Here is a 27,006-nt window from a genome sequence, read left to right as displayed (position 1 = left end):
GAAAATCATCAACATGTGACAATCTTTGTTAGAAACATTTGAAAAATTAGTGTGTCTGGTGTCACCTTAGGAAGTTAAGGCAGGACATTAGGAAAGAGGCCGGCTTGGCCTACATCAGTAGTATGACTGTCCAGAATAAGAAAAAAATTCCCTAATCCTGCCTATCACTTTATTTCCAGGTTCTATTTCTTTAGAAAATGGATGTGGCAGAAAAGCCACTCGGAAGAGAGTCTACTTAAGTGATTCTGATAACAATTCAGTGGAAATGGATGAAAATCTGAAAGGCAAGGCTGGAAACAACCGGAAAGTCCTCCGGAAATGTGCTGCTGTTGCTGCCAACAAGATAAAGTTAATGAGTGATGCAGAAGAAGACTCAAGCTCTGAAAGCCCTTGCTCTGGCCGGAAGCTGCCACATCGCAATGCGTCAGCTGCAGCCAGGAAGAAGCTGCTCCACAATTCTGACGACCAGAGCCTTAAGTCAGACACGGAAGAGCTAAAGGACCAGCCCCGAGCACTGGTGGTGTCTGGACCTCATTCTGCCCGGGACAGTGGCAGTGACTCAGACAGTGACTTGCGAGTAGCCCGGAAGAATTTCCATACCAATGGCTGCACTTCCCACTCTCCAGCAACATGCAAGACAAAGTTCCTTCCGATAGAGTCTTCAGAGGAAGAGTCCCGATGTCACGAGTCAGACGATGGACGCAGCAGCACTGCTGCCCCTGCAGCAGCATCTGGCCAGAAACTTGGGGCAGAGAGCATCTCTGAGGAAGCTGACTCTGAACCAGGAAGCAGTACATTGTGCAAGAACGCACATTTGTTTAAGAAAGCAAAGATCCTGAGTGACTCCGAAGACTGTGAAGAACAAGGTGGAGAAAGTAGTAGAGGTCACACAGGGGAAGGAGCCCCAGTTTCTGAAGCCTTGGAGAGTGACGTTGTTCCTGTACCTCAGTGTCTCTTGGATCGTGGATCTGAGACTGATGTGGATTCTGATGTCGGCACAGTGAAAGATAAATTGCACAGCGATATGAACGGTAATTCTAGACACTCACCTGTTCAGTCACCCCGCCCTCCTTCTCCACTGGGTAATACACTGTCTCCTCTTCTAGGTTTCTTCTTCCAGCTGTTTTCCTGATTGTGTACTAGTCTTTTGTTCATCTTTTCTGTTCTCACGCTCATACACAATCACTGTTAGTCACTTTGAACATTGGTAGTGGGGCATTGTATTAGGAACATGGGCACACCATGGTAGTGACTGCTTGCGAAGGAGAAACAGTGGGGTTGGTTCAGTGGTAGTAATGATGGCAGCTGATGACACAATTTTGTTGAGCCTGTTTACATTGTCACTGGTGGGCATCTGCTGTACTCAGGCAGAGTGTCAGGGCTGGGAGAGTCACTGGTAGAGGGTCACTGGTCAGGACCAGCCCATTTCCTGCCATTTAACATAACCTCACTCTGTTAGTAAGAATTCAGCATTTATGGGCGGTGGTGGTGGTGGTGTACGCCTTTAATCCCAGCACTCGGGAGGCAGAGCCAGGCGGATCTCTGTGAGTTCGAGGCCAGCCTGGGCTACCAAGTGAGCTCCAGGAAAGGCGCAAAGCTACACAGAGAAACCCTGTCTCAAAAAAAAAAAAAAAAAAAAAAAAAAAGCAGCATTTAATTATTACTTTAGAAATAGTTACTCATATCAAAGATTTTAAAAAATCTTAATTTTTAGATTCTTAAAAGTTACTCATATCAAAGATTAAAAAAATAATCTTAATTTTTAGATTCTCTATCTCGAGAGAATGGACAAAGCAGAAAAGTTTCCAGGAAAAGGGTCTATTCCAGTGACTCGGAAAGCAATCTACAGGTGATGAAGTCACCCAAAGAACAAACCAGTCACTTGAGGATTACTCGAAGTGCTAGCGTGGCTGCTGATAAAATCAAGCTCACAAGTGATACAGAAAATGTCACCTTAGAAAGTGTGTGTACTCGAAGCAGAAGGAGAAGGAAAAAGCCCATCCGATTTGCTTGTACCACAGCAAAGAAGATGATGATTGACGATGAGAAACGTGCACACTGTGAAGTGCCGCAGGCCCAGCGTGCCTGCAGTAGCAAGCTGTCTGATTCTGAACTCCAAGGCAGCACCCACAATTCCAGTCAGTCTGTAAGTGCAGACTTGGATTCTGAAGGAGGTTCTAGTTTTGAACATACAGAAAACATACGAAACAGGCATACAGACAGTGTGGGCATAAACACGCCTCCTAAAACTCGAAGCTCCTCTGCTGGACCTTCTCAGGAAGATCCCAAAAGCCACACCCCAGATAGTGAGATCAGCGCGTCTTCTGAGTCAGGTTTGGCCCAAAAAGCAACAACAGAGAATAACTTTGAAGACGACCTGAATTATGGGTTACGAAGGTGGAATGGCAGAAGACTCAGGACATACGGAAAAGCCTCTCTCAGTAGGACAGCCCAGGTGACTCACAGTCCACAGGCATCAGCAGAGGTTGGGGTGAAGAGAAGAGCGCACCCTGAGTTAGACAGTGTGGACTTGCCTGGACAGACAGAGAGTTCAGTGTGTACACCTGGCACCAGTCCCAAATTATCCGATTTGGGGTCAGTAACTGAATCCGATATTGACTGTGCTGACAACACAAAAACCCAAAGGAAGAGAAAAAGGAAAGGAAAAGCAAAAGTGGTTAGAAAAGGTAAAACCTTTACATCTAACCTGTCCAAAACTGCAAGACATCAAAGGCAGAGTAAATGTGCTAGGTTAAACGTGGAGGACAATGACTGGGAGGATCTGGACTATGCAAAAGCTAACAGAGTTGTTCGGCGCTCAAAAATAAAAACGAGGAATCAGGGTAGGAGAACGGTGAGATACCATGACGGGGAGGACGACAGGAGCATAGAGAACGCCCTAGAGCTCAGTGACCGCACCTTATGACCTTGAGAGCCAGCACACGCCAACTGACTGACTGGAATGTATTGTGGAATCTGGCTTACAATTCAGGGAATATATTTATATTTTTCTATGAAAAGTTTGTGAATGTGACTAAATCATGACTGTTATTTTTATTTGCACTTGCTGGTTTTTGAAGCAGCATTCAGCACAGGTGCCAAAATACGCTTCATTTTGGGGGCAGATCTACTTTGACAGTATTGAGTACATACAGCAAGAGTTGGAGACACGCTAAACACTAGACAACTTGGTTACCTAAACCAGTGAGCATTACTTTGTAATAGCAGTGTCACGAAGTTATTTTCTGATTTTGTCCAGAGGTGGTAGTTTCTAAACCCCTGCCATATAGTAGGAGAAAAATCCACGTGACCTATGTTTACAAAATCTTGATAAATATTATGTGCATACTGACATTATAATCATGGCAAGTATAACCATGATTAGTAGGCAAGGCACCTACCACTTTTTTTTTTTTTTTTTAAATCCTTTTCCCTGGAGACTTGAGTAGAATACATTATACCCACATCTGGTCATTTTTATTAACATGGCTTCCACTTTTCTTTCCAAATGCTTGTTGGGTCTTACTCTTTTCTTTTTAAGGAAAATCTGATGACTTTAATGTTTATAAACTTGAATTTATAAAGTATTGGTAAATTATTTTACGTTTGGAGTGCATATTTTCAAGATCTAAGTTGAGAGCGTAGTTACAGTATTTTCTTTTAGATTGTTCACTGACAAATTGTTACTTGGTTTTGTCCAAGGTTTACTTTCCGTTAGGATTTACCAAATTCTTGCTCTTCCATAATCTTACTCTGAAGTAGAGAAGTTTGTGTGCCTTAGATTTAGGGAAAGTGTTCTTTAATAAGAGAGCACCGGGCTAATGGTATTTCAGTTCTATGTAGATTTTCCTCTGTCAAGACTGTGGAGTTAAGAGTGCAATTGTGAATCTTACCTATGTAGGAACACAGTCCAATGTTATTTTCCATCCTTGACTTTATTGCTGCCAAGTGCATTGTAAGCATCCTTTGCAATACAACTGAGTTATCTTTGCTAGTGACCTCTAATGCAAGAGATTCATGTTTGGGGCACAGTGGTTTTGAAATCATCTGAAGTGAAACATCACGTCACCCTGGGTACCATAGCACACTTGTTTTTGAGCCGGTTCTTTTCTTTGGTGGGTTGATTGTTTTTGGTCTCCTATAGGTAGCTCTTCCCAGGGGGTTTGCCCTTGAGTTTCCATGCCCAAAAGGGATGTTGTAGTTTACACTTCAAGTGATTTTTGACCTTAGTTTTGTTTGGTTTCATACATAAGCTACCCCTTTTTCTCGGTTTTTTTCTGAGGTGGCAGATAAGGAAGAGCATCTCATGTTCTTAGTGTCCATTTGACATGGTAGGCAGCACTCCTTGGTTCTCATGCAGGAGATAGGATGGATGTGGACATTTCCCGAGGTGGTTGGTAGGTACTGTTTCTCAGGGTAGAGAACTCTCCTACCACACAATGGGAGGTAAGATGCTTTCCATAGAGTAGATACAAGGTCACTGCTGTCTTCGACTATTGACCTGAAATACGTTTGATTCCTGTTATGTCCCCCAGGATTTTAACTCCATATTTACCATTATCTCCAAAAAGGCACCAAAAGTCCATAAATAAATTTGAAATACACTCATTAGTACATAAATTCTTTTAGAGAGTTTGGGTTTTATACACAGAACTGTTCTCAGTTTTAGACTCAATTTTAACTGGTTTTTGATTGGCTAGTCACAGTCCTTTCTAAAACTCTCCCCCCCTTTTTGGTCCAGTTGTGTAAAGCAGTATTTTGGTTTCATCAGATTAAGTTCCATCAGAGATCAGAAGTGGATCTGGTGACCTTGGGTATGGTTGACAGTGGCTCTCAACTTGTGGAGGCAAGATGAAGGCTTTTGACGAAGTATTTTTGTGGTCTTTTGCTTTTCTTTTTTTCTTTTTCTTTTTCCCCCCTCCTTTTTGGTTATGGTGCTATTTCTAACCTTAACTTTGAATATGTGACACACTCCTAAGTACCATTAAGGATGATTAATAAATAATAGTTAAAATGTTTACATTGAGCACTCGGTGTTTGAAATGCGCAGGGATTTAATGCACAGATGTACTTTAATGTTTAGGATCAGTCTGTCCTTTTGCGAAGGTTACACGGTGAATGTGAGCTGGTCCAGAGATAAGTGCTCCGGCTTCTGTTGCACTTGAAGTATCCAGTGGTGAATATGTAAAGCAGCCTTTCCCCCACTCCAGTTTTGTGTGTCCAGAGTCCTGTGATTTTATTCATTTATGATTTTTTAAAGGAGTTTGAAGTATTTAGGTTTGATTTTTACTTCTCTTGAAATATTAATATTACCAAGAATATTAAGAAAGATTTAAAAACATTTCCCCCTATATCTTATTTTAAAAGGTGTACTGACAATGTGTAGTAATTTATGAATAAAAAGAAAATGTATCCCATTTTCAGGTAATTCCTAGGATGGTCGTTGTTGTTTTATTTTTTAAAGTGGAAAACTTCTGATCAAATAATGCCTGAAGTTAGTGTGATCCTGGAAATGGTGGTACAGCAGTTGTGGTTAGCTCTAAGTCACAACACAATGAATGGTTGCTTCTGTGGTGAGGCTGCACTAAAGGGGACGTTGGTTTTGAGTAAGACATGGTTTTAAACAGTACTCATGGCCTGGGAGAACAACGCAGGAAGTTTATAAACAAGTCCATACAGTGCACTAGAAGGTCCACTGTCCACGGTAAGCTGTGTCACTAAACCTTTGCCCTCCTTGATGGCGTTTTTTAGGGTAGTGATGGGTTCATGCTACACTCTCAGTTGCTGTGGTAGCTTTTCCCTAAATCACTGTATTATATGGTATAAACATTGAATTGGGTCTTCGTCTCTTCTGCCAGTACAAGTTGAATTTGATTGTGTCAACTGAAAAGAGACTGCTGAGGTTTCTACATCCGTAGAATGCAAACATTAAAGATGCATGAGATTGTTTTTGTTTTCCTTCCCAGGCCATTGTATTGATTCTGCTAGGAATCATAGGCTCAAAATGGTCTTCTTGCTTTCTCCTTCAATTGTTGAAGTAACCAGCTCCAGATGTCTTAAAATTGTTACCAAATCCTTGAGTTTTTCTCATGGTGCAGAAATCTTAGTCTCTAGTGTGCTGGAGTGTAAAGGAGCCTTGTAAAGCCTACCATCTGCTGGTGACTACTGGAGTTAGACCCCCACCTTTGGCTGTGGAGAGCAGGGAATAATAAAGCAAAAACACGAATCACTTTTGATTTGCCAGTGTTTTGTAACATATGGACCAAACCAGATTTGTTAGAGGAGAAAAAAATGAGGCGATGTGTGGACACTAATTAGGTTAGTGAATGTGAATCCTACATGAAGCTCATACTGTCACTAATGAAAGGACTGAAGAGTAAAGAATATAATGCTGGGGGTGTGTTGTGTTTTCTTACATAATAACATTTTAAAGTTCTTAGAAGTGTTCCTAAGGACACCTGGGAATTTTTAAAATTAAAAGAATTTTTTCTAACAGTTTCTTGTATAATCTGCAAAGCTTGTGTGTAATATATTGTCACATTGGTAGGAAAATTACCTCCTTAACTGGTGTTGTCTCAAGGCTTACCTTCATGAATTTGTTAATCAGAGTCACAAAGTCTTGGTTTCTACAGTCTCACTGCTTCTATCATTATTAGTGTGTAAACAGTGTGGCAAGACTTGATAGTCTCCACTGGAATTTTGTAAGTGTGCTTGCTACACTTCCTAAGTATGTGGTCAAGACAAGTTTATTTTTTATTATTAAGGCCTTTAATTTTTATATTTTAAAGTTTCATTTATATGTATGTATTTTGCCTGCATGTATGTCTGCACCATGTGTGTGCACTGCTCACAGAGGCCAGAAGACAGTGGGTATCAGATCCCCAGGAATAGGAGTTACTGCAGATGGTTGTGACCAGCCCTGTGGGTTCTGGGAATGGAGTCCAGGTCCTCTAGAAGAGCAGCCAGTGCTCTTAACTGTTGAGCCTTTTCTCCAGCCCTTTATTTTTTGAGACACAGTTGTTTCAAGAGAATGTGTAGTGTTGCCTGGCCTAGAACACACAGAAATCCATTTGCCTTTGCCTCCCCAGTGCTGAGGTTAAAGGCTTGAGCTACCACATGCAGCTTATTAAAGCCTTTGAATTGGCAAAGAAATGGTAATTTCAACTGTCTGTCTAGTTTTAAGAGCATCATTTGTAGACTTCATGGACTCTGGTAGCCCCACCTCCATCCCTTAGTCACATAAGTAAGTTTAGACATTTGTCTGTTTTCATCAGTGTTGTAAAAGTTTTTCTAAGTATAAATCGGTCCTTGGATTTTGTGCTATGGTTCATCTACAGTACTCCTACCAATCATCATAGGGACTTGTTATTTGGTTTAAGTTCCAATGGGCAGATCTTTAAAGTGTCTCCCACATATTAAACAAAAAACCAAAAACAGTACATGGAATGCAACTCAGGGCCTTGCTCATGGTAGGCTAAAATGAGTTTTGTAAAACATTGTCTCAAGTTAAAATCATGTGAGAAATGTGGCTGCTACACTAAGGGTCTTTAAACACTCGAGGTGCTTCCCTTGCAGCTCACCCCAACCTCGTCAGGGTTCCCACCCTCCAGACGGCGCTGTGGCCTGCAGTGCTGCTAGTGAGCAAGGGAGCTGAGGTGCCTGGGGAGCCTTGTGCTTGACAGCCTTGCTTTTCATAAGTGAGAGTCCTTTATCATTGATACTGATCCTCCAGACAGGTAGTTTGTAATGCTGAGAAGTTTCTGGAGAAATAACCACCAACTTTTTCGTCTTGATGTTACCAGTTTTCAAAGAATGAAGCACAGCTAATGTAATGATGACCTAGCTTAGACATAGTTGCAAAGAAAAGCCAAGTTGTGTTGGTACTGGCTAGTCACTGGACTGCTGAATGGGCTCACTCAGTTTCAGACCATCTCCATCCTGTTGCAGAAGATACCACTGCACCATTGCAGCTTCCTACAGAACAGGAAGTGGGGCCCTAATCACAGGACACTTCTTTATATCATTATCTAGAGAAATAGCAGTTTACGGGATGTTTCCGGAAGCTCCTGCTTTGGAAGGGTGAAAAGGTGCAGACAAGAGAGTAGTCTCCAGCTGTAACAGGGTTCTGTTTAAAGATTTGATGGAGAGGGAAAAGTTTACAATTGTAGGGTCCTCATTGTGGATTCACTGTTTCACAGCCACAGCCACCAATAATAACAGTAACGCACAGGGATATGATGACTTCTGTTTTGGGTTGGACATCTCTTTATTTTGTCAAATTTGATTTAAATACTTCAATTACGAGATGCTGGCCAGATGAGCATTTTAAAATGCTTCCACAGTAATGACTTTTACTTTGGACTTAGGAAGAGAAATCAGAATACATTTGGGATGTGAAAATCCTTGAATTGTGGAAATGGAGTAATGCTTTAAGCTAGAACAGCCCTGTCGATATCCATTGTCTCCTTACCATAGACCATTTTAGAATACAGATCTTTGCGTTAACAGTCATAAGGTAAAGTGTTATTACTGTAAATGTGAGCTTCAAACTGCTGAAATGTTTTCAGGAAACTAATTAATGCCTCATGGCACTGAGATGGCTCTGAATTTTAGTGAATGATGCAAGACCACCAGGGATGGTAGAGCTTGCATTAATTAATCAATTGTTACTAATGCACTGATGGAGTGGCAGCCTAACACATTCAATTTGTTTTTTTTTGTTTGTTTTTAAAGATTTATTATGTATATAATGTTCTCCCTGCATGTATGCCTGTATGCCAGAAGAGGGCACCAGATTGCATTACAGATGGTTGTGAGGCACCCACCATGTGGTTACTGGGAATTGAACTCAGGACCTCTGGAAGAACAACCAGTGTGCTCTTTACCTCTTAGCCATCTCTCCAGCACGCGCCCCGCCCCCCCCCCCCCACATTCAATTTGTAATTTCACATAATTTTATACTTCAAAAGTTTTTATTGGATTGTGTCTACAGTGTATGTGTGGGTGCACATGCCAGATGTGTGGAGGTCAGAGGATGGTTTGTGTGTCTACAGTGTATGTGTGGGTGCACATGCCAGATTTGTGGAGGTCAGGATGGCTTTGTGTTGTGTGTCTGCAGTGTTTGTGTGGGTGCACATGCCAGATGTGTGGAGGTCAGAGGATGGTTTGTGTGTCTACAGTGTATGTGTGGGTGCACATGCCATGCTCTGGAGGTCAGGATGGCTTTGTGTTGTGTGTCTGCAGTGTATATGTGTATTTGTGGGTGTATATGCCATGATGTGTGGAGGATGGTTTGTGGACCAGGTGTACTCTTCCACCTTTTTTTCTTTTTTAAAGATTTATTTATTATGTATACAGTGTTCTGCCTCCATGTATGTCGACAGGCCAGAAGAGGGCATCAGATCTCATTACAGATGGTTGTGAGCCATCATGTGGTTGCTGGGAATTGAACTCAGGACCTCTGGAAGAGCAGTCAGTGCTCTTAACCTCTGAGCCATCTCTCCAGCCCACACTCTTCCACTTGTGCAGCAAGCGCCTTTACCCATGAAGCCATCTTGCCGCCCTGCTTCTCTTTAAAATGTTTAGTACTCACCTGTGCGCTCAGCAGTGAGTGCTTAAAGAGTTACCCATGCAGCCACTTACCTTCCTCAGGTCTTCTTTGGAATTAAACTTGGGACTTGATCATCTGGAGTTGCTGTAGAAGGAATTCTGGACTTTATCCTACTTAGGGCATAAGTGTTTGAACTTCAAATATACTTTAAGGGAAATTTTAAAAATTTTTTCTGCAGAATATTAGCTTTCCCCTTTTGGATTGGAAATAAACATTAAAATATCTTTAAGAGTTTGTATTTTCTGTTCACAAAGTGTCCACATAGGTTCTTCCATCACACCTTACAAGAACTAACGGCTGCAACTAAGTCATTTTCTGATGAAGAAATGTTTAGTAGTGATGAGGTTTTATCTATACACACATTACTGGGAATGAATCCTGTCAGACCTAGTGAAAGCACTTGTAGTTTACATGAGGAAGTTCAAAGTTTCTTTGAGGGAAGTGTCTCCTATTTTGCAAGAGATTGTGGATGTTGGAGAAAACAATGCTTTGAGGTCTGTCTTGTAGATAGAACCTTAAGGCTTCTACTTTTCATTCACATGACATGAATGGTGTGTGTGTGTGTGTGTGCGCGCCCGTGTGTGCTGTACTGTGTGCATGCAGTGCCTGTGGAGGCCAGAAAGTGGTTACTTGGGCAAGCAGCTAGGCCAAGTTGGCTTGATACAGTACATGACCAAAAGACTTGTTTTCTGTGACTTAACAAACATTGCCAAGTCTCTAGATCCCTGCTTGTTATTTCAGTGATTTACAGTTTGTATATCACTCTGCCATCACATTCCCATCCAGGCTAGTTTATAAGAGCCCCAAACCCTAGCTGATAGCAGATGCACCAAAGTGCCACAGCACTTGAAATTTGAAGTGTCTAATACTTTTGCAAAAAGATTTGAGCTCCCCTGTCTGGCAGACAACTGCTCTCCAGCCACCCTTGAACACTGCCCAGATCTGCAGAAGGATCTGCCTCTTCAGTGTGCTTTCTGCCTAGCCCAGGTTCTGATAAACCCCTTCACAATATTTATTTAGCTCATCAAAACGCAGAGTCCACAGAGCAGGTGCCAGTGCTTGTGAGCTGTTGAGACAGCCCATACGCATGGGCGGAAGGACTCCTGCATCTGCCATAAACTAGGTCTGAAGTAGGAGCTTCAGTCTTCCCAACTGGGTGAGTCTAGATGCTTGAAAGTAGTGCTAGGTGAGTAGCTTCATGAGCTGAAGGTTCTCATGTTTGCAGGATGAGTTACTGGAATGGCAGTGGTCCTCATATGGAAGCAGACGGAATTCATACCTGTCAAAGCAGCTTTTTAATTGTTCATAATTAAGTTTGAGACTCGTTCAGGACTGTTGAGGAATGTACATAGTATAGTCTTGTGACAAGATTTTTGTATTTACATGAATTTTCACTCATTTTTCAGAGTCTGTTGTTAAAGACAGAGAACCCAATACAAAAGTGAGGCCATGTGTGCATGAGAAGGCTGCAGTGCAGAGGCGCAGTGATGCTCTGAAAGCACAAATGGTCCCTGAGAGAGTTCCCCGCAGATGTGCTGCTGTGGCTGCAAATAAAATAAAGATAATGAGTAATCTAAGAGGAACAATCTCAGGACCAGAGAATGTCTGGATTAGGAGGAACAGCAGGAGACTGCCCCGACGACAAGCTGCTGCCCTGGCTAAGAAAAAGTTACTGAGTGTTTATAAAGAGGATGATGCAACCAGACATTCAGAGAACGAAAAGGAGCTAGAAGATAGTAACAAAGTGTTTTATCTTAGGCGGTTCAGATCCTGGAAAGAAAAAGCCCAACCGACACCGAGATAGAAAGGGTACCCGGAAATGCCTGAGCCGCTTCCGGTGCCTGCAGCTGCAGTCCACTCCCAGCCCTAAGCCTTCCCCGCACCTTCTGAACAATTTTCTAATAGTCACTACTCTGGGTCAAAGTGTGATGAAGGCTTCCAGTCAGCCCTCCACAGCCCAGCCCAGCACAGGGTGTTATAGGGAGGTGGTAGATGTGGACTGAGTAGTCAGAAGGCTGAAGGGCCTGCTTTCTGTGAAGTGTGAAGCAAAGGCTTGACATTGCTTGATTCTTTAGAGAAAACAGGAAGTGTATGGGATATGTGGGGAAAACTGGAAAACTGTCCAAATCTGAACTGGATGCTAATTTTAAGGGTTTACCCTCACAGTTTGAAAATTAGGCCATTTCGAAAGGTGTCAAGTCTATTTGCTGATTAACTGGATCTAATTCCTGTAATGTCCGTCTCTGGGGACCAAACGCAGAAGGGACTGGGGGAATCAATGCTGGGATGTTACTTCTGAAGAGGAGTGTTGGGAAGACATTCATGTCTTATTTATAACATTGGAATTCATACTGAATGATAAACACCTGGTATAATTAATTCAGGGAATATATTTTTCTAAGAAAGCTCTGAAAGTGACTATTACATTTTTATTTCTTCCATGTGGCAGCAAAGATGAGGAGGCTGGACTCCAGACAGTCATCTCTATGTGATGCAGTTAAATCCTATTTAAGTTTCTCTACTGAACCTTAAGAGTTAGAAATTTGAGCCAGGTAGTGGTTGCACATGTTTTTAAACTCAGCTCTTGGGAGGCAGAGGCAGGCAGATTTCTGTGAGTTTGAGATTGGCCTGGTCTACAAAGCAAATTCCAGTACAGTCTAGGCTGTTACACAGAGAAACTCTGTCTTGAAAAACCAAAAAAGTTAGAAATTTAAACACTGCGAGTTCATTACAGTTTCACCAACAAGCCAATGGCAGGAGGCTGGGCTCCATTGTGGCCTTTGATAGTGTTACAGAATCTGATCACTGAGCTACAAATGCTTTGCCTGCAGAGAGTGTGGACTTTAGTTTGTTGTTGACATTAAGGTCACCAGATGTGACCTATGAATGTACTGTCTAGTCTTTTTAACACATTACTAGAGAAACTGGTCTCTGTTTTTCCAATTAAAAATAGCTGTAACCATTAGACATAATTCGCATGTGTAAATCCAAAAAGGGGGGGGCATCTAGGAGTTTGTATTTTTTCGTTAACAGTAATGCACATTTTCTGGTTATTATATGGCCTAAGTGTCTCGATTACTTGAGAAACTTGGTTGCATGTCTGCTTAAAACAAACAAAAAACGTAAGTCAGAACATTCTAACCTATAGTGTGTGTCCTTTGTTTTTTTGGATCTTAATTGGAAATACTCGTCAGTATGTTGCTGCTAGCACAGGTGAGAAAGGGAATTCCTAATGAACTGCTATTTTTAGGTGCTTGGGTTTGACTTTTTTTAAAGCTTTAATGAAATGCTTAAATGTCTCGTCACAAATGTCATTCAAATTATTATTGGGTATATTATATCCTTGAGAAATGACATGAGATGAAAATACGTCAGTCTTATGAAGACATGTGAATTTTGAATGTGGATTGAAGGTTTAAATTTACATTTTGCTGTGGTTGGACTAATTTCTGTCACTATCTGATCCTGTTCAGCTTTTCATAATGGAATCTTTCTCTGGTTTAGCATTTAATTGGAACATATTTTTATTTACCCTTTAAAGTGTTTGGTGTCTTTATTGTGACTGCATGGAGTAAGCTTTTTAAAAACTTAACACTCTTGTAAAATTGCTCTTGGAACTGTGTGCAGAATTTAAAGCTTGGCCAACGAGCCACCACTTCTATATGGCTTACAATCATGTTTCAGATTTCTGCTGACAGTTTCTTCATGATGTGTTTGAGAAATCAAATTGAATATCTCACCAGCAAAATAACAGCTTAAAAATACAAAGCAAAAGCCATGATTCACCTTTGCACTTTTTATTCTGTAGTTCACTTATGTCAACTAACCCTGGAGTCTTCTTAAGACACCATAGTGGTAATCTTGTATGTGTGCTATACATAAAGTGTCCTAGCTGGTATTAATCTGCTTTTAATAAGTGCGTTTTTTTTTCTTTAATGTGGGTATGTTAGAATTGACACACTATTTTTTTCTACATTGTGAGAAATTTTAAGCAACTTTCTGAGTATTTTGATTATTTTACAAGGTCCTTCTTGTCGGGCTGTGGTGGAGCATGCCTTTAATCCCAGCACTCGGGAGGCAGAGCCATGCGGATCTCTGTGAGTTCGAGGCCAGCCTGGTCTACAGAGCGAGATCCAGGACAGGCACCAAAACTACACAGAGAAATCCTGTCTCAAAACAAAACAAAACAAAACAAAACAAAACAAAACAAAAAAAACAAAAAACCCACAAACAAAATGTCCCTCTGATTTCTAAATATTTACTCAAAGGTTGTGCAATGCAGGCCATTACCCCGCGCCCCCCATTTCCTTACATGTAAATTTAGAATGTGTTTTTATCTCTCACTGAGGGAAAGTTTCCCTTCCCCTCATGGTTGTCTGCTTTTCTCTGTGGAAACAGTATTCGGTGGAGCTTTTTGTCTTCCAGCACACAAACCAGAATCACACATTCTGCCTGTCCATGAAAGGTCATTAAAATAGGAAACACTGTATATGAGTTAAAAAGGGCCAAGTTTTTAAAAGTTCAGCCTCCCTATTTTCCCTCGTGTTCTCGGGATCCGCTTGGCAGTCATCAGCCCCGTGTTTCTCCGAGCAGATGGTCCCTGCCACGTGGGCCGCGGGATGCGGAGCGGGCACTGCGTACCGGGGTCGCCGGGGACAAGGGGAGCGCACGGGAGGGCCGGGGTCCCGGGCAGGAGGCCGGCACTAACCGGAAGCTCGAGGCCCTGGGGGCGTGGCCTCGCGCGGAAGCGAGGCGGGGGCGTGGCTGGAGGGGCGTGGCCAGAGGCAGGCGCGCAGGCGCCGTCTGGCGGCGAGGTGCTGAGGCGCCATGGCGGCCACGTTCTTCGGTGAGGTGGTGAAAGCGCCAAGCCGAGCTGGGACGGAGGAGGAGGAAGAGGAGGAAGAGCAGAACAGGCGGGACACGCCGGAGGACCGGGAGGTCCGGCGGCAGCTGGCGCGGAAGAGGTCAGGCTCCGGGAAGGCCTCCCCGCTGGGCGAGTGTCAGGCGCGGCCCCGCGTTCGCGCGGGGACACCGACTCCCCCGTGGCGTCCTTGCCCTCCATCCACCCCACACTTGAGGTTACATCGCGTGTCGGCTGGAAGCTCTGTGTATTCCAGAACTGTTCCCAAACACACAGATCCGGGGTCACGCCGGCCCGGTTCGTTCCCTCTCGCCGCACTCCTGCACGATTCCAGTTTCGGCTTCCCCCGCTTCCTCTCCCCAAGCATGCTGTTTTTATTCGTCTTCACGTATTTTGTGTGTGTGTTTGGGGGGTCAGAGGTTGAAGCTGGGGGTCCTGTGGCACTTTTCCACCTCCCTTTTGAGACGTCTCACTGAATCCAGAGCTCACTGTTTGTTCTGCACTGGCTGTGCCCCAAGCCTTAGGGATTCACCGGCGGCCCCAGTACCTCCGCTGCCGGCGGCTCCTGAGGTGGGTTCAGAGATCAGAACTCGGCCGCTTGGCACCTTCCCAACCCTAAGAATGCTAATAACAGATTATCAAACCATGCCAAGCCACAGTCAGATTCACCTAGTTTCTTCAAATATACTATTTTCCAGTGGTTTGTGGCCGCTAGAGACACTTTGGGCCGCTCATTTCGTTTTCAGCAGCCACCTCTGGTTTTTCACTCCTGCGAGCCCGGATTTGTCTGATGGTGCCCCCCTGCAGCCATTTAACTGCACACTTCTCATCTACATTTGCCACAACTAAATGCTTGAACGTTTGTTTGGAGTCTTGGTCCCATTCAGCGTTTTGCTGGCAGGAATGTTTGAAACGCTTTTAGTCTCTTGGGGGCTCTGTCTAGCTCATGGTGGGTGCTGTCGTGGGTGTGTCAGGTGGACAGTGTCAGGTTTGTTAGCGGTAGTTTCACCCATTGATTGAGTCTGCTCTTTCTTTAAGATTGTAGTATTTATTTTATAAGAAGAAATGTGTCTTACCCATTTGTAAGGACACTCTTAACACCTATATCCACCCCACCACCCATCCATCTACCTATATCTTCTATCATCCATCTATCCATCCATCCATCCATGGATATATGTGCATGTAGCACCTGTCTATCGCCTGTCCAATCTAAATAAATATCATGACTGCCCCCATCTGTTTCTCATCTGTTTCTGCTCCATCCATCCATTTTGCATTCATCTCTAGATAGCATCTTCCTATCACTTATCTTTTCATCTATCTGCTTATCATCCTGTTGCTCATCTCTCACAGTGTGATAGTTGTAGTGATATTTGCTTACTTTAGTGTTATCTCTTGTTGTTAGGGAGGTGCGGCTTCTCCAAAGACAGACAAAAACATCTCTGGAGGTTGCGCTCCTAGAAAAGCACCCCTGCTCCAAGTTTATAATTGCAGTAGGAACTAATGCAACAGGTAAGTGCCAGACCAAGACTAGACATCCTGTTGGAAGACTGGACCAGCAGGGCACTTGTTTCCACATGAATTCCATATGTTGATATTTAAAGAAGGTCACAACAGGTGCTGGGCATGTGGCTCAGGTAGTAGAGTACTCACCTACCACTCACAGACCCTGGGTTTAATTCCCAGCACCGTAGACAGTGGGCATGGTGCAGTCTGAGCACTCAGAAGGCAGAAGCAGTAGACAGGAGCGTAGAGTGTCAAGGCCAGCCTGGGCTCCGTGAAGCCCTGTCTTAAAAAGTCACAGGAATTTTATTTCAAGCAAAGTAGGTTGCCTGCTCTTTCCATCTTTGTAAGAAACATAAAAATTGAGATTTAAAGGGTATATACTTAGCTTCAGGATATTATAGTTCAAGGCCCTGTTTTCAAGTCTGTCGGGGTGTCCAGTGGTCTAGCAGCAGCTGCAAATGTTGTGGAGCGCTTCAGTTCTGAGGTCCTTGAATGCATTTATTGACTCAGTGGGTTCAAGGTAGAGCAATGAGTTTAGTTGTAACAGCGTTGTGTGTCAGTACGTGTGGAGACCTTTATAATTTCAGTGGGTTTGTGAGCTCTGAGGAGACCATTTGGGAACTATAGTTACGAGCCCTTACCCTTGTAAAGTAGCCATAATACTTAAGGTTGTGTGAGTAACCAGTAGGTAGCCATTCACTCATTATGTAAAGGTCTGCTGGCCTAAGTTTTTTTTTTTTTTTCCTTATTTATTTACTTATTTTTGGTTTTTTGAGACAGGGTTTCTATGTGTAGCCCTGGCTGTTCTGGAACTTGCTCTGTAGAGCATGCTGGCCTCAAACTCACAGAGATCCGCTTGCCTCTGCCTCCTGGGTGCTGGGATTAAAGGTGTGCATCACTACTGCCCAGCTTTTTATTTTTATTTTTTTGTTTTTTGAGGCCTGAATGATTTAGAAGTTACAATGTGAGACTGGTGCACATTCTTTGAACAGTGCTGTCTTTCTAGTCCCTGGCTGTAATACTGTCTGGTAGTGGGGGCTTTCATTCCTTGGCCTTGTTTTTTTCCCTCCAAAGAGGGCCAACTAGACCATTGGTTCTCAACCTGTGGGTCATGCCCCCTTTATTGGTCAAACAACCCTTTCACAGGGTTGCATATCAGATATCCCGTATATCAGACATTTATATTACAATTCATAAGAGTAGCAAAAAAAAATACAATTATGTAGTAGCAATGAAAATAATTTTATGGTTGAGGGTCACCACAACATGAGGAACTGTATTAAAGGGTTGCAGCATTACAAAGGTTGAAAACCACTGAATTAAACTGTCTTTGAATGTTTTTTAATGGATTTTTTACAAAGAAAATTATGTGTATATGTCTGTATGTGGGTTTTCTCAAGAGTACAGGCTAGAGGAGGGCATCAGATGCCTAGACCTAGAATTATAGACTGTTGTGAGTCACCAGGGGTGGGTACTGGGAACCAAACTCTGAGACTTGACAAGAGCAGTACTTGATCTGAACCATCTCTATCCCCCAGTTAGGTAGTTTTGAATGACGGTTTCAGCTCTAAATTCTGGGGTAACGAGTAGAAAATGCAATTTGCATAGCCAGACGCCAGTTTATATGAACGTTTTTTTTTTCCCCACAGCATTTTTGTCATCGTTTGTTATGAATTCGGGAGTCTGGGAAGAAGTTGGCTGTGCTAAGCTCTGGAATGAATGGTGCAGAACAGCAGACACTGTCCATCTGTCCCCGACAGATGCTTTCTGTGTTTTTTATCAGCTGAAATCAAATCCCTTGGTATGTGGGACTTAACGTAATATTCTTAGAACATAGTCATTTAGGCATGAGTCCTACGTAGTAAACACTGCAGGACCTCACATGCTAGGGTGCTCCTTTGCCACTCACTGCATCCTTTGTCTTGACACTGATTTCTAACGGTCTAACTAAATGTTAGGCCTAGCTCTGAGAGTCAGCAGGATGAGTGAACCACTGTGTTATATTTCATTGCTGTAACAGATGCCTGAAATACTCAGCTTTTGAGAGAAAAGGTTGATTCTGGCTTGAGAAATTCGAAGTTCTAGTGAGTGAGTGGGGCAGACCCCTTCCTTTTAGTCTGCTGGGGTGGAGAGGGGTGGTGCTTGTGACAGGACTGTACGGGGCAATGCAGCTGAGTACAAGGCCAGGAGGCAAAGGAGAGGAAGAGATGAGCGCCACAGCCTCCCTCAAGGACATGCTGCTCGTGACCTGAAGACGAGGCCCTTTGAGTGGACACAGGGCCTTTGGGGGGTTTGGCTGCAGAGCAGTGTCAGGCACTGGTATTTGTGTGGTGCTCATATGATGACAGGACCAGATGTGTCTGCATTTTACTCGAGCACTCTTGAAATTCCCTTTTCAGGTTTTTCTTTGTCAGTGTAGTTGCTACATTGCTGAGGATCAGCAGTTCCAGTGGCTGGAAAAGGTAAGAGGAAGCCTTGACTTGGCTGGGTGGGCTGTTCTCAGGGGCCTGGGGTCTTGTCGCTTAGACTTTTGCAGTCAAATATTAGACAGGAAAGAATTTATTTGTTTCCCTAAGAAAACATTGCAGGAATTTGTTACGGAGTGTGTCTTAGAGTTTCTATTGCTGCGATTAAACACCATGACCCAAAACAACATGGGGAGGAAAGGGTTTATTCAGCTTACTGTAACTGAAAGTTTTTCTATGTCCTGGCTAGCAGGTGGTTGGGACAAATCTGTCTGACCCGCCAGTCCCTCAACCACTCGGACCCAAGTAAACACACAGAGGCTTAGATTAATTAAAGCTGCTCGGCCATTAGCTCAGGCTAACGATTGACTAGCTCTTACACTTAAATTAACCCATAATTCTTGTTTATGTTTAGCCACATGGCTTGGTACCTTTTCTCAGTTCTGCCTTCACATCTTACTTCCTCTATGTCTGGCTGGCGACTCCTGACTCAGCCTTCCTCTTCCCAGAATTCTCTTTGTCTGTTTATCCCACCTATACTTCCTGCCTGGCTATTGGCCAATCAGCATTTTATTTATCAACCAATGGGAGCAACACATTCACAGCATGCAGAGCACCATCACCCAGCAGCTTACAATTCCACATTGCTGTTCATTGCTGAAGGAAGTCAGGACAGGAACCTGGAGGCAGGAGCTGATGCAGAGGCCATGGAGGGATGCTGCTTACTGGCTTGCTTCCCCTGGCTTCCTCAGCCTGCTTTCCTATAGATCTTAGGACCACCAGCCCAGGGATGGCACTAATCACTAATTAAGAAAGTGCCTTACAACCGAATCTTACGGAGGCATCTTCTCAATTGAGGTTCCCTCCTTTCAGATAACTCAATTTTGTGTCAAGGTGGCATAAGACCAGCCAGCAGAGTGTGTTTTTTTTTTTTTTTGTTAAATTTTTAAAAATCGTGCTCAAAATGACCAGCCTATGTTGGGTGGCTCACGCCTTTAATCCCAGCACTTGAGAGGCAGAGGCAAGCAAATCTCTGTGAGTTCGAGGCCAGCCTGGTCACCAGAGTGAATTCCAAGAATGCCAGAGCTACACAGAGAAACCCTGTCTCGAAAAACCAAAAAAAGAAAAGACAAGACCAGCCTAGCAGGGTAACTAGCATTGTGCTCAGGGTTGTATATCCTTGAGTAAGGCTGCAGTTGCCTAGTGCCTTGGAGTGAGTGGCCACCACTCACTGCCACACTCCTAAGTACCATATCTGTATTTCTTAGCATCAGGTGTGGTTACAAGTCCTCATTTTGGAAAATTGAACTCAAGAACTTTATAGAAAAACTATAATTTGGGCAGTCATATATTGCATATTGAATATGCCTTCTCAAGAACATTTAAGACTAGAAAGGTTTTATATTTTATAGTTTTTTAAAGTTTTGGAATATTTGCATATACAGAATGACATGTCTCAGGATAAGACTCAAGTTTAAACACAAGTTCATGTTTTATATATAGCTTAAACATTTTATATCATTTTAAGTTTGTGAAGTGAAATTGCATGGTATGAAATTTTCCACTTGGCTTGTCATTAGGCAGGCCAAAGGTTTTGGATTTTGGTTAGGAATACACACCATGTCCATAGTTTACATAGTGCAAATGTTACTACATTGGCATATACTTATTTTTAATAGAAGCAAAATTCTACATTTCATGTGCAGACAGGGTGCAGCAATCAGATGTGTGATTGGCATACTGAGAACCTTCCACAGTTGCCATTTTTATTCCACCTGTACTGTGAGGAGGATATTTCTAAAGACATCCTGTACATTTGAACATAGATACTAAAATTAAACTCATTGGAAATAAGAATTTTGGTTTGTACCAATTTTAAAGCAGTTGGCCTTCAGTGTACTACATTAAATGAAGGTTTGTTTGCAAAGATCTACATGCTGTTCTTTGATTATATATGCATATACTCAGGGTACATGGTGTATTTTTCTGGGGGAGATAAAAACATTAATTTTAAATTTTGCAGGATGCTGGTTATATAAAAATATTACTCTTGTACTATAGAAAAAATTATATATCACTTGAAGTGATATAAAATTAGGCACTTTAAAATAAAAATACCTTATGTGTAGAAGTGCTTTGCCTGCACGTATATCTTTGTACTATGCGTATGCCTGGTGCCCTTTGAGGTCAAAAGAGGCATCAGATCCCCTGGAACTGTAGTTACTAATGGTTATGAGCTGCCATCTGGGTCCTGGGAACCAAACCCAGGTCCTCTGCAAGAATAAGTACTCTGAGCTTCTGAGCTATCTCTGTAGTCCTTAGATTATACGTTTTTAAAGCAAAGTGTTTCTTTTCTTTTACTTTATTTGCTTTTTTGAGATTCTTGCTCAATAGCCCAGGCTGGCCTTGAAGTAAAATTCTTCTGCTTCAGACTCCTCACTACTGAGATTATAGGCACCTGCTACTGTTTGAGGGTTAAAGCAAAGCTTTTTAATCCATGTTGTTCTCCTTAAGAATATTCTTTGTAAACACTTGCTGTGTTGGTGACAGCCAAATCCTCAAATGACGCATAACCTGACATTGTCAAGGGCTGTGGGTTCAGGCCAGAGCTATTGTAGGCAGGAAGTTAACTTATATTGTGATTTTTCTTTCTTAAATGGCTATGTACAGCAACAGTTTGCAAGAGGTAATGTTTAGTATTTATTTACAAGCTGTGTTGTAGTGAAATTAATTGTGTAAATCTTTATGATACCTGACACAAAACTTTCAGCGTTCTGTAATTGGCACTAGTAGCCATTTTCTCATTTCATAAAGTATTTCAAACAAGTCAGACATGATGGCACACACTTGTAGTAGTCACTTTTTTTTTTTTTTTTTTTTTTTTTTTTTTTTTTGGCTTTTCGAGACAGGGTTTCTCTTGTGTAGCTTTGTGCCTTTCCTGGGACTCACTTGGTAGTCCAGGCTGGCCTCGAACTCACAGAGATCCGCCTGACTCTGCCTCCCGAGTGCTGGGATTAAAGGCGTGCGCCACCACCGCCCGGCCACTTTTTTTTTTTGTTATTGTGAAAAAATGCATCCACAAAAAGCAAAGTGGAGGAGAAAATGTTTACTTTTGCGTACACTTTCGAGGATGACGTCTTTTCCTGGTGGAAACATGCGGCAGCAGCCAGGGAGGCGTGGCGGGGAGCCGGAGGCTGACTGGTCACATTTCATCCTCACACAGGAAGTGTACCGAGAACAGGATGTGGGGCCAATCGTAAACCATCCAAGCCTGCCCCAGGGACACACTTCCCTCAATGAGGCTGCACCTCCCGAGTGTTCTGTAGCCTCCCCAAATAGCACTGCCAGCTGAAGACTGAGTGTTCAGATCCATGAGGCCATGGAGTACATTGCTTATTTAAACCACAGCTCCTGGAAACCCAGCACTGGGGAGGCAGTGTAGGAGGGCCATGAGGCAGACAGACAGATGAAAACAGAGGAAACAAAACCAAAAATAATAATAATAATAATTTGGGCAAATATAGTATCCTAGAAATTCCTTCTTTTAAAAACTAGCGGCTTTCACTGTTTTTTTTTTTTTTCTTTTTGCCATGAATTTAAGTAAAAGATAGAAGAATCCTTGATGACCTGTCAGATCTGCACACTGTGTGATTGAAACTCGGCTCAGGTGCCCTCAGTGGCAGGGTCGGGATGTTGAGTGTGCTCGTGACTTTACTCAGGGTGGCAGTCCTAGGCCACTACTTTGTTCCCACCCGTGATCTCTGCGCTGGTCTGCATCACATGGCTCCTGGGCAGTGCCATTCTCTCGGGTCAGAGACAAGACAGTGACTGGGAAGATTGTTAGATCTGAGTCACGGGGCCGCACTCTGCACTCTGCAGTCCCTGCTGCTGGGGTGAGCCACTCAGCAGTGTTTCTGGTGAGGAAAGATTAACATAAAATCCATGTTCTCTTAGGTTTTTGGATCCCGACCCAGGAAGAACATGAAGGTAACAGTTCTCACATGCCGACACGTCACAGAGTATAAAACCTCTGAGTCTACCTGCAGCCTTCCTTCTCCTTTTCTGAGAGCCCTAAAAACTCAGAAATTCAAAGATTCTGCCTGCTGCCCCCTGCTGGAACAGCCGAACATTGTGCATGACCTGCCTGCTGCAGGTGGGACTGGAAGTTGCAACCTTTACACTTGGTCACAGGCTTTATGGACGACTGTCGCTTTACTAGTAAACTTTTTTAGTGACTGTGGAAGGCTAGCAGTGCATTGCTGTTGATCCTTTGTGTCTGCTCGCATGTGTGGGACACTCGGTTAACTTTTGACTTCCCCACATTGCAGTGTGACAGCAGCTTAAAGTCTTTGCTGTTGCGCTTCCACAGTTCCTGTCTGTTTGGATTCTGCACTCGCAGAGTGGAATCCAGTGTTAGATGCAGGCTGTTGGTATGTGAAAATCGGCAATTTTAGTTATCAAAGTCCGAAGTCTTGGATGCTGAAGCTTGGTTGTTACTCTTTTTTTATTGTGTTTTTGTTTTTGTTTTTGTTTTTTTTAGCAATAGGGTTCCTCTATACAATCCTGGCTGTCCTGAACCTTGCTCTGTGTATGTGGCTGACCTTGAACTCCCAAGTGCTGGGATTAAAGGCGTGTGCCACCAGGCCTGGTTTATACTTAACGTTTTTATCATGCTGCTTACATTTGAGTTAGTTCTCTTGTGACAAAATTCCTAATGGAAGTGGTTTATGGAAGGATGAACTGTTCTGGCTTACAGTTGAAGGGGCACATTCCATCACGGTGGGGAGGCATGGCATCAGGAGCTGAGGCCCTGCCACGTTACATCTGCTGTCAGGAAGTGGAACATGACATATGAACTAACATGCTTAAGTTCCCTCTCTCCTTTTTCTTAGTCCACTTCCAGCCTTTGGAATTGTGACACCCACATTAACATGGGTCTGCCCCCCTCAGTTGACCTAACCTGGACAACCCCTCAGACGTTCCAGAGACTTGTCTCCTGGGTGACTCTAGACCCTGTGAGGTTGACACAGCCAGCCATCACACCACTGCTCACACATACTGTGACACAATAAATTGTCATTTGTTTTCAGGAGTTCATATTTCATAGTATGTAGGTGTTTTTTGTTAGATGCATTTTTAAGCATACTGCTTTGCCTTTTGTGTTATATTTACTAGTAGAGAAAAGTATCATTAATTCATAGTGTGCATTATATATTACTCTCTGCATGTGCCTCCTCAAAGTGGCCAGTATTCTAATATATTAGTTCTTACAATTATGATAGAATGTTCAGGAAATGCAACATAAAGATAATATTTATAAAACATTATTAGGAATTATTATTGGTTTTGAAAGAAGATACCCATAAGTGGGTCAACATGGCAGTTGGTGCCTTGATTAAAAGAGGCAGAAAGTTGACCTTTTCAAAACAGCTTTTATTATTTAAAAATGTTTCACTTAAAGATCATGTCATAGAAAATAAGCATTTTTCCTTTGTGTGTTTGTAGTTTTAAGCTACTGCCAAGTGTGGAAAATCCCTGCAGTTCTGTATCTGTGCTACACTGATGTGATGAAGTTGGACCTTGTCACTGTTGAAGCTTTTAAACCTGTACTTTCTTCCAGTAGCTTGAAATCCTTGGTGAAGGTAAGGCAGCAGTGCTCTGCATTCATAACTAAGTTGTTACCGTGAAATGAACGATGGGAAGTGCTACAGGGCAATGTAAACCCTAAGCAGCGTGTTGGGAGCGTCTCAGGCGCTTAGAATTGCTGTGACTCGGTGTCCCAGGTGTTCTGTGATGTGGTGACTGCTTTGGTCCTGGTGTAGATTACTGCACTGCAGTCACATCCCACGTGTCCTTATGGAGAGAGGGGTGTGCTACTTGAGATGTTCCTGTAACTAATTAATTTGGAAATTTATAATTGATTTTTTTAAAAGATGGATTTATTGTTTTTATTTAAGTGTGTGTGCCTGTAAGAGTTTATGTGTAAGTGCCTGTGTGTGTTGGATCCTGGAGCTGAAGTTACAGATTGTTGTGAGCCACTGATCTGGGTGATGGGAAATGAGCCCAGGTCCTCTGCAAGAGCAGTAAGTGCTATTAAGTTGTTTCAAATTTGGCTTCTCTTTCAGTGGGTTTATATGTCCAGCCAGCTGTCATCTCCCATTTAGTTGAGGGCTGTGTCCCTGAGGGCAGGCAAGGGCTGTTTTTTTCAACTGTGGATGGTACTCACAGTAAACATCTAGATTTTTTTGAGATTAAAAATCATTTGTCATATCAACTTGAAATAACCTTCTAGTTTAAATTACTTTTTAATGTTTCCTATATCTGCCCTCATGATAACAACTTGTGGCAGGTGGGATGATCACTCTGGAGAATGTTTTCTTTTGTTTGAGTTAGTGTTTGACCATGCTGCCCAGGCTGGCCTCTCCCAATTGTTGGGATTAGAGGCATGTGCTCCCATGCCCTGTTGAGTACTGTTTTGTTTTAGAAGAATAACTAATTCAGCGGGTGGAGGGGTGTGTGTGTGTGTGTGTGCGCGGTGTAGCTGGAGAGTCTCTCTCCGGGTCCTGCCAAGCCCTGCAGTCCTGCAGCCCAGTCACAAAATCATCACTCAGACGCTTACATTATAAACTGAAAGCTATGGCCGGCTTCTTGATATCTGTCCTTATATCTTAAATTAACCCATTTCCATAAATCTATGGAATCTACCTTGCCATGTGGCTTGTGGCTCACTGGTGTCTTACATCATGCTTCTCACAGCGGTGGCTGGCTGCGTCTCTGACTCCACCTTCCTGTTCCCCCAATTCTCCTCTCTGCTAGTCCCGCCTATACTTCTTGCCTGGCTACTGGCCAGTCAGCATTTTATTTATCAGTCAATCATAGCAACATATATTTACAGCATACAGGACATCCCACAGCAGTGCAGTGTTGGTGTTCTTTGAGACCTGGAATTTGTGGATTAGGCCAGGCTGACTGGCCTGTGGGTCCCAGGAGTCCTCCTGTCTCTGCCTCTCAGCACTGGGTTTACAGGTGCTTGTCAGTGTGCCCGGCTTTTACATGAGCTTTGGGGACCTCAACTCAGGTCCTCATGTTCTCGTGACACTTCACCTGAGCCATCTCCTTGGCCTCAGTGCCATTGTCTCAAGGACTAAATACAGTGGGCCTGAGCTAGAGTGTGGCTTACGGAAGTTTTCTTGGGACCTTGCTTCATGGCCCTCTCCTGGGGAGAGCTCCATAGACAGGGGGAGGTGCTGGCTTGCGATGGCAGGCACGGCATGCTGGGAAGGAGTAAGAAGTCACCCTTAGGAAAGGCACCTGAGAGCTTCAGAAGGTGGGCAGAGAGGCAGTGTGCACAATGTGAGGAGAACATGAGCACCCACGTGAGGGTTGTGGAGGCATGTGATAGATGGTGTGCTGAAGGTCAGCAGAGTTGGAGGCTTTGGCCAAGGGAAGGTGTGATAAAGTATTCTGAACAAGAGCAACTTGGGGAAGAAAGGATTTACTTGGCTTATGCTACTGTCCATCATGGAGGGGAGTTGGGGTAGGAACTCAAGCAGGAACTGAAGCAGAAACAATGGAGGGATGCCGATTGTTGCCTCACTCACAGGCTTATGCAGTCCAGAGCCCCTGTCCAGGGAATGGTGCCACCCATAGTGAGTTGGGCTCTCCTACATCACTTATCAATCAGGACAATCCCCCACAGACATGCCCCCAGGCCAGTCGATCTGGACAAACCTTCAGTTGAAACTCAGCTGACTGAGCTGGGTCAAGCTGGCCAGGCCGGTGGGGCTCTGAACCACTTGACTGTTTACCTTTGAACAAGGTGAAAGGCAGCTCATGCTTGGTGTCATTCTCCTCTGTTGAGAATGTGGGGGCTGGGGTGTATTTGGTGACAACCTTTTCTCTCTTTCCAGAACATTCCCGAAAGCACAGAAATACTGAAGAAATTGATGACAACAAATGAGATTCAGAGCAACATTTACACGTGACCCCAAAGGCAGTGAGCCATGACCACGACCTGCCCATTCCAGGGAGCAGCCACTACTGTTTTGTACTTTACTCTGGGTTGGGGGTGTTTTGAGGGTGATAAACACAATAAAAAATTAAAAAACATAATTGTAGTTTTATTTTTTTCTTACTGATGACATATCTACAACTGAAATATTAATGAACCAGTCCTTTAGGCCAGCCTGGTCTACAGAGTGAGAGCCAGAAAAGGCTCCAAAGCTACACAGAGAAACCCTGTCTCAAAAAAAAAATTTTTTTTAAACATTCTTATTTTATGTATATGAATATTTTGTCTGCATGTATGTCTGTGTACTGTGTGTATTCAGTGTCCACAGGGGCCTGAAGAGAGTGTCAGGTCCATGAAACTGGAGTTACTGATGGTTGTGAGCCACGATGTGGGTGTCAGGAACTGAACCATGGTCTTCTGCACGAGCAGCCAGTGCTTCAACTCGGAGTCTTCTCTCCAGCCAGCCTCCCAACCTCCTTCCCTCCCTCCCTATCTTCCTTCCTTTAAAGGCAATACACATTTTTAAAAAGCTCTAGACACCAACGGGCTA

At 43.3% G+C, this 27,006-nt stretch overlaps 2 protein-coding genes across 4 annotated transcripts in view; both read left to right on the top strand.

Annotated features, from left to right (window-relative positions):
- Positions 1-13,150, top strand: part of Brwd1 (bromodomain and WD repeat domain containing 1) — a 96,720-nt gene extending 83,570 nt beyond the window's left edge. Inside the window, exons 40-42 of one of the 2 annotated variants that reach the window (XM_076549291.1) lie at positions 180-1,031; positions 1,767-2,687; positions 11,017-13,150. In XM_076549291.1, coding sequence (XP_076405406.1) covers positions 180-1,031; positions 1,767-2,687; positions 11,017-11,414 — 2,171 coding nt within the window. In that variant the 3' untranslated portion in view covers positions 11,415-13,150. Of the gene's footprint in view, positions 1-179; positions 1,032-1,766; positions 5,435-11,016 lie in introns of those variants that run through there. The other variant, XM_076549292.1, reaches the window with a different exon arrangement.
- A 1,234-nt stretch (positions 13,151-14,384) lies between these two features.
- Positions 14,385-26,557, top strand: Psmg1 (proteasome assembly chaperone 1). 2 transcript variants are annotated; one of them, XM_006981364.4, is made up of 7 exons: positions 14,385-14,574; positions 15,880-15,986; positions 17,630-17,781; positions 18,380-18,442; positions 22,400-22,598; positions 23,951-24,087; positions 26,356-26,557. In XM_006981364.4, the coding sequence occupies exons 1-7, from the start codon at positions 14,438-14,440 to the stop codon at positions 26,428-26,430; spliced, it is 870 nt and encodes a 289-aa protein (XP_006981426.1). In that variant the 5' UTR covers positions 14,385-14,437; the 3' UTR covers positions 26,431-26,557. The 2 variants fall into 2 exon arrangements, with proteins under 2 accessions (XP_006981426.1, XP_042115535.1); XM_042259601.2 differs by lacking the exon at positions 15,880-15,986 and having other exon boundaries at positions 14,436-14,574.
- The last annotated feature ends 449 nt before the right edge of the window (positions 26,558-27,006 follow it).

The sequence above is a fragment of the Peromyscus maniculatus genome, chromosome 12 (assembly GCF_049852395.1).
Source record: "Peromyscus maniculatus bairdii isolate BWxNUB_F1_BW_parent chromosome 12, HU_Pman_BW_mat_3.1, whole genome shotgun sequence".
In the NCBI taxonomy this organism is placed as follows: domain Eukaryota; kingdom Metazoa; phylum Chordata; class Mammalia; order Rodentia; family Cricetidae; genus Peromyscus; species Peromyscus maniculatus.
This window is presented reverse-complemented; position numbering and strand designations above follow the sequence as displayed.